Source organism: Argentina silus (assembly GCF_951799395.1).
Source record: "Argentina silus genome assembly, chromosome: 8".
Taxonomy (NCBI): domain Eukaryota; kingdom Metazoa; phylum Chordata; class Actinopteri; order Argentiniformes; family Argentinidae; genus Argentina; species Argentina silus.
Window position 1 is genome coordinate 14704360 of NC_139662.1, and position 7500 is coordinate 14711859.

Genomic DNA, 7500 nt, shown 5'->3' on the forward strand with positions numbered 1-7500 from the left:
TAAATGTCCAGCAGAAGGCAGCAAAACATGTCATTATTGCCTGCATTCTTACTCAATGTCAGTATAGATGTTTGCTGATTAACAGCCTCTCCCCCCTTCCTCCCCCTCCTCACTCCCTCCCTCCCCCTCCCTGCCTCACTCCCTCCCTCTGTAGTCGTTGCTATGGGAGAAGCAGAAACAGCTGCAGCAGCTGCGCCGGCAGACGGCTCACATGGAAACGCTGGCAGTACCCATGATGCTCGGCGTCGGTGGCGCCCACCGCCCGCTCTCCCGGACCCAGTCGTCCCCCGCCTCCACCTCGCTCCCCCTGCCTGACAAAACCCTCCCCCTCCCTACCCCAGAGAGCCACAGCAAGCCTCGCTTCACCACTGGTGAGGACCACACACACACACACACACACACACACACACACACACACACACACACACACACAAAAGCACACACAAACACACACAAAGGCAGTAATCAATGGAAATACTTGTGTTGACGTGCTTTTGTGTGTGTGTGTGTGTGTGTGTGTGTGTGTGTGTGTCTAGGCTTGGTATATGACTCTCAGATGCTGAAGCACCAGTGTACGTGTGGCGACAACAGCAGCCACCCAGAGCATGCTGGGAGAATTCAGAGCGTCTGGTCGCGTCTGCAGGAGAGAGGGCTCAGGGGCCAGTGTGAGGTACACTACAGTACACACCACACACACACACACACACACACACACACACACACACACACACATACACACACACACAGTGACAGTTTTCCCCTATTGTCTTTGCCCCACATGGAACTGTTCAGTATCTCTGTCTCTAAATGTGTGTGTGTGTGTGTGTGTGTGTGTGTGTGTGTGTGTGTGTGTGTGTGTGTGTGTCTGTGTGTCTGTGTGTCTGTGTGTGTGTCTGTGTCTGTGTGTGTGTGTGTGTGTGTGTGTGTGTGTGTGTGTGTGTGTGTGTGTGTGTGTGTGTCCTCCAGACTATCCGGGGCCGGAAGGCCACCCTAGAGGAGCTTCAGTCTGTCCACTCAGAGAAACACGTCCTCCTCTACGGCACCAACCCTCTCAACCGCCTCAAACTGGACAACCGCAAACTGGCTGGTACGTCATACCACCACATCACTGTATAGCATGGCAGCCTTGCACCAGGGCCATTGGCATAATGGCCTACCTCTTTCTCTGTCAGTCTCTGTCTCTGTCTCTGTCTGTTTCTGTCTGTCTCTGACTGCCTCTGTCTGTCTCTGCCTCTGTTTCTGTCTGTCTCTGTCTGTCTGTCTCTGTCTCTGTCTCTGTCTGTTTCTGTCTGTTTCTGTCTGTCTCTGTCTGTCTGTCTCTGTCTCTGTCTCTGTCTCTGTCTGTCTCTGCCTCTGTCTGTCTCTGCCTCTGTCTGTCTCTGCCTCTGTCTGTCTCTGTCTCTGTCTCTGTCTCTGACTCTGTCTCTGCCTGTCTTTCTGTCTCTGTCTCTGTCTATGTCTCTGTTTTTGTCTCTGTTTTTGTCTCTGTTTTTGTCTCTGCTTCTGTCTCTGCCTCTTGTCTGGGCGTGGTAGAGGAATACTGTGTCTAGGTCTGGTCGATCTCACAGTATTCAGTTTTGACAGATGGTGATTTTGACTTGATACAGTACTGGGTGTATAGAGACTGTTATTAATGATGGGGGTGAATACAAACTCTCTCTCCCTCTCCCCCCCCCCCCCCTCCAGGCATTCTCTCTCAAAGGATGTTTGTGATGCTGCCTTGTGGGGGAGTGGGGGTAAGTAAAATACACAGACACAGGCACCCACCCGCATGGACAGGCACACACACACACACACACACTCACGCATACACACGCACACACACATGTACTGTACACACAGGCACAGGCACACACATACATACACGCACACACGCACACACGGTCATATGATACGGTTCATTGAGAGTCATTACACTGATGAGGGTTGATGTTGTTTCAAAGAGAGGGGGATAGAAAAGGAGAAGTAGAAAAATAAGAGGGATATGAAAGACTATAGTATTGGCCTGACGATATGCGTCTGAGCATGACAACTCAACTGTAATAAAAACAACATGTGTCCGGCAACCACGCCGGATACAAGACACATGACTGAGAACAGACAGAACAAGAAAGAGAGAAAAAGAGAAAGAAAGAGAGAGTGGAGAGAGGAGAGGGGCATGTTGATGTTACAAGGGAAGGGAAAGCCAAACCCCCTCCCTAACCTTTTTAATATCATACAGATCTACCAGGGGAGGCTGGTGGAGGTAGAAATCGGAGGACGGCCTTATTGTAATCCATAGAATGGACTGGCGAATGGTATCACAACACGCATTACAATGAGCCCGTCCTTTGATTTCTACCTCCACCAGCCTCCCTGGTAGATCGTGTATGTGACCAACTGGGTTTGAGCATAACAGGTCCCCAACACAACGTACCATGTCACTCATACATACAAGTCACAAAAAAAACATGTCACTCATGTTTCAATGAATCCTACTTGTACTTCCTGTCTCCAACCTATGGGGGTTTCTGATTGGCAGGTTGACAACGACACCATCTGGAACGAGTCTCACACGTCCACGGCGTCTCGCATGGCTGCAGGCAGCGTCACGGAGCTGGCCTTCAGAGTGGCCAAGGGAGAGCTCAAGGTAACTATCTATACCCCTAGCCCCTAGCTCCTATCTCCTAGCCCCTAGCCCCTAGATCCGAGATCCTATCCCTTATCCCCTATCCCCTATCCCCTAGCTCCTAGCTCCTAGGTACCTGTTTAGGTCTGCAGGCAGCGTCTCAGAGGTGGCCTTCAGAGTGGCCATAGGAGAGCCCCTAGATCTTAACTCCTAGCCCCTAGATCCTAGCTCCTACCCCCTAGCCCTCAGATCCTAGCCCATAACTTCTACATCCTAGTCTGTAGATCCTAGCTCCTAGCTCCAAGTCCCTAGTTCCTTGATCCTAGCTCCTAGCTTCTAGATCCTAGCCCCTAGATCCTAGCCGAGCTGGCCTTCAGAGTGGCCAAGGGAGAGCTCAACGTACAGATCCTGACTCATTGTTGATAGATTACTGAACCTGTGTGTGTGTGTGTGTGTGTGTGTGTGTGTGTGTGTGTGTGTGTGTGTGTGTGTGTGTGTGTGTGTAGCATCACTAATGGTTAAGTACTGCATGGTAAAGTATTGGTTTGATTTGACCTTCTCCTCTACAGAATGGCTTTGCTGTGGTGAGACCCCCTGGTCACCATGCCGACCCCTCCAACCCAATGTGAGTCTCACCATACTGTCTATGTGTATGTGTGTGTGTGTGTGTGTACTCTGTACACATGTGCAGTGTGTGTGTGTGTACTATGTGTGCTGTGTGTGTGCGTGCACCTGCGTGTGTGTGTGTGTGTGCGTGCGTGCGTGCGTGCGTGCGTGCGTGCGCGTGGGTGTAGTCCCCTGGTTGCCCAGTCTAACCACAGTGAGCTGTGTTGAGTGCTGCAGTCAGCATCCTGTCTGAGCAGAGATATTTATGGACTGATAGTGAAGAGGGGAAGAAGGGAGGAGAGGAAAAGAGAGAGTGATTTATACCTCTGCTCTCCCTCTTGTCATCTGCTGACTCTGCCACTTGGAATTCCTACATTTTTCTTCTCTGTCTTATCCTAACCACCATCATCGTGTATGGCTAATATAGATTACCCCTCTCTACACACACACACACACACACACACACACACAAACACCGACATGAACACACACACACTAACACGGTCTCTCTGTGTGTCCAACAGGGGTTTCTGCTATTTCAACTCTGTGGCCATCGCAGCCAAGCAGCTCCAACAGAAACTGAGTGCCAGCAAGATCCTCATTGTTGACTGGGTAAGAAATTAGAACATGTGTGTGTGTGTGTGCGTGTGCGTGTGTTGTATAACTTACACTAACACGAACAACACTATTACTGTAGTTACATTGTTGGTAGTAATCTAGTTTTAGTTGAATTACTTGACTTTAACAGTTACTAAAGTTTCCTCCATTTCTGATTTGCCAGGATGTTCACCATGGTAACGGGACCCAGGAAATATTCTACAACGACCCCAGTGTGCTGTACATCTCGCTGCATCGCTATGACGATGGCAACTTCTTCCCGGGCAGCGGGGGTCCGGTTGAGGTGAGTGACATCATCAGCATGGGACACACACTCTCTGCCAGGACGGGCGTGGCCTCAAGAGAGAGATGTCATGGAGAGATACAGCAGATGTTATGTGTAATAGCTGTGTCCCTCTCTCCCTCTCTCAAGTATTTGAAGTATTTGAAGTCATGCGTATTGACTGTTTCCTCTTATGTTAGAGGGTATGTCTAAATTGTTCTCTCTCTCTGTGTGTATGTGTGTGTGTGTGTGTGTGTGTGTGTGTGTGTGTGTAGGTGGGATCTGGTCCTGGAGAGGGCTTCAACGTCAACGTAGCGTGGACCGGGGGTCTCGACCCCCCCATGGGCAACGCAGAGTACCTGGCTGCCTTCAGGTAAGAGATGGGATTATATGGAATTAACAATGTCTATCTATCACCTCAGACCCTCTGGATTATATGGGATTATATGGGATTAACAATGTCTATCTATCACCTCAGACCCTCTGGATTATATGGGATTATATGGGATTAACAATGTCTATCTATTACCTCAAACCCTCTGGATTATAAGGGATTAACAATGTCCGTCCATTCATATGTCTGTTACTATACAGTTCTGACTGGTCTCTGCTTACTATCTAGAAACTATATGGAGATGTTTGATTTGGTTTTTCAATGGTGTCATGACTGAAGTTTCAGATGCTTCATTCACCTCCTCTCCTCTCCTCTCCTCTCCTCTCCTCTCCTCTCCTCTCCTCTCCCCTCCCTTCCCCTGCCCCCCAGTTGTTGCTACAAATGGAAACAAGGTTATCAGTCAATTTACCAAGTGAAACAAGGGTTGGAAAAAAATGTCCCCCCTACATATTTATTGAAACACAGTAAAATCCACTGACGTACATCGTACCCACCAGTCCTTTGGTGTACATGTGTGTACTGTATGGTCCCCTTGGTCCCCATTATCACTGTGTTTGTTTCTGATAGAAATAATTGTCCCCAGGTGGGTTGTTGTACAATATTAAACATTTTGACTGCCACTTCCTGGTATGGTCGTTAATTGCCACTGGTGGATGGTGTCAATAAAGGTTCTGTCGTTTGGTTCGGTTTGCTGGGGTGTCTGGGCTCACGCCATATAGGAAACTGTGACAACCACACAGTAACAGTTAAGAGGGCAACGCAGACAGACACAGCCAAGTGGGTGGGCCCCACCTCAGAGCCAGCTTAATGAGAAAGAGAATGACAACATACTGTGTTATGGAACGGTTTCAATAAAGTTACTAATTTCAATGTAATGTTAAACCATAGTTCAATATTTCTAGTATACTCCCTTTTTGCAGCACAGCAGTGTTGTTACAAGCCAGTAGTACTTTATTGTAGTACAACACTAGACTTAGAAATGATACTTCTAAAGATATGTTCATATATACAGTAAGATAACACTTGACTTCTTGGATACATGATGTTCACGTCGAGCATCAACAATGTGCCTGAGGTGTGTACTGTACCTGAGGTGTGTACTGTACCTGAGGTGTGTACTGTACATGTCTGTGAAAGTGTCTCAATGTTTACTCCAGGAGTAGGAGAATGTTACCATCCACCCCATACCTCTACCCCCCTCCCCTCCCTCCCTCCCTCTCTCCCTCCCTCTCTCTCTCCCTCTCTCTCTCTCTCTCTCTCCATCCCCCTCTCCCTCTCTCTCTGATTGATCTTTAATGATCCCTCTCTCCCTCTCTCTCTTGTTCTCCTCAGCCTGTCTGTAGCAGCGTTCACTGGGGAGTGTGGGAGGCTTTATTGGTCTACAGGGGAGGTGGGATTGGTTACTGCGGTTTGGTGTGTGTGTGTGTCTGTGTGTGTGTGTGTGTGTGTATGCGTGTATGCGTGTATGTGCGTGTGTGTGCGTGTGCATGTGTGGGTGTGCTTTCATGTGTGTGTGTGTGTGTTTGCGTGTGTGTGCGTAACATTCATGTGTGTGTATGTGTGTGTGTGTGTGTGCCTGAGGAATCCAAAGCCAGTATAATGAAGGTAAATGGGTCCCAGATGCGGTGCTGTCAGTGACGTGAGGAGAGGGACAAGGTCCTAATAGGAACCAGACGCTGGTATGGCGGCTTTGAACTATGGCGGCATCGTGGCGTTAGGAGATGGCTAAGCTAGCAACTAGAGAATAGCTAACAACTAGAGAATAACTAACAACTAGAGAATAGCTAACAACTAGAGAATAACTACAGTAGCAACTAGAGAATAACTAACAACTAGAGAATAACTAACAACTAGAGAATAACTAACAACTAGAGAATAACTAACAACTAGAGAATAACTAACAACTAGAGAATAACTACAGTAGCAACTAGAGAATAGCTGTGTGTTGCTTAGACCATGTACTGGTTAGACCATGTACTGGTTAGACCATGTACTGGTTAGACCATGTACTGGTTAGACCATGTACTGGTTAGACCATGTACTGGTTAGACCATGTACTGGTTAGACTATGTACTGGTTAGACTATGTGCTGGTTAGACTATGTCTAATAGGGTTTGGGGTGTGGGGGGTGGATGAAACTAAGGATTAGCTGTGTGCTGGTTAGGCTTGGTCTTTGATGGGGGTCCAGGGGGTGGGTGGTTAGGCTATAGTATGTCTCTGATTGGTGGTGGGGGGTGGAGGCAGGCCCAGAGCACAGCAGAACCTGAGGCCCAAACACAACCCCAGCCTGGCTTTCCTCACTATCGTATAGGTTGAAAATATGTCGTTTAGATGTTGTTTGAATGTTGTTTGAAGGTTTGTGTTGTTTTTCCATCCAGCACAGTGAAGCCCAGTAACTAAGAAGGTTGAAAATATGTTGTTTAGATGTTGTTTAGATGTTTGAAGGTTTGTGTTGTGTCTTTCCCCCTCCATGATTGGGGTGATGCCCAGGAGGTTGATGAGATGTTGTTTAGATGTTGTTTGAAGGTTTGTGCCTCTCTCCCTCCAGGACGGTGGTGATGCCCATAGCCCAGGAGTTCTCCCCTGACGTGGTGCTGGTCTCCTCTGGGTTCGACGCCGCAGAGGGACACCCCGCCCCCCTTGGAGGGTACAAGGTCACCGCCAAATGTAAGCATGGCTCTCCTTAATGACCTGACCCTGAAACACCATTCTTTAGGATTAACCCTGTGCTAGTTAGGGTTCGGGCTAGTTAGGGTTAACCCTGTGCTAGTTAGGGTTAACCCTGTGCTGGTTAGGGCTAGTGAGGGTTAACCCTATGCTAGTTAGGGTTAGGGCTAGTGAGGGTTAACCCTGTGCTAGTTAGGGTTAGGGCTAGTGAGGGTTAACCCTGTGCTAGTTAGCTGTTGTTAGCATGGCTCTTCTCAATGAGTTGAAGGTTGGCTTTTCTTTAGACCAAGAGATATAGAAAAGAGGATGGTATATAGCTTGTCTAGTTAGCTCTTGATCAATGGC

General features: G+C 48.3%; 1 protein-coding gene and 1 long non-coding RNA gene across 6 annotated transcripts in view; both read left to right on the top strand.

Moving 5' to 3' along the window:
* Positions 1-7500, top strand: part of LOC310808728 — a 139921-nt gene that overhangs the window by 126379 nt on the left and 6042 nt on the right. The gene's annotated exons all lie outside the window — the stretch shown is intronic.
* The window catches only part of hdac7a (histone deacetylase 7a), a 532558-nt gene that overhangs the window by 39478 nt on the left and 485580 nt on the right, over positions 1-7500 (top strand). For all 5 annotated transcript variants that reach the window (XR_014554369.1, XR_014554370.1, XM_083675709.1 and 2 more), the window contains exons 13-22: positions 155-371; positions 537-670; positions 967-1087; positions 1687-1736; positions 2522-2629; positions 3178-3233; positions 3739-3826; positions 3996-4115; positions 4370-4467; positions 7037-7155. Coding sequence is in view for 3 of the 5 variants with exons in the window: in XM_083675709.1 (XP_083531835.1) it covers positions 155-371; positions 537-670; positions 967-1087; positions 1687-1736; positions 2522-2629; positions 3178-3233; positions 3739-3826; positions 3996-4115; positions 4370-4467; positions 7037-7155 (1111 nt within the window). In the remaining 2 variants the exon portion in view is untranslated. The remainder of the gene's footprint in view (positions 1-154; positions 372-536; positions 671-966; positions 1088-1686; positions 1737-2521; positions 2630-3177; positions 3234-3738; positions 3827-3995; positions 4116-4369; positions 4468-7036; positions 7156-7500) is intronic.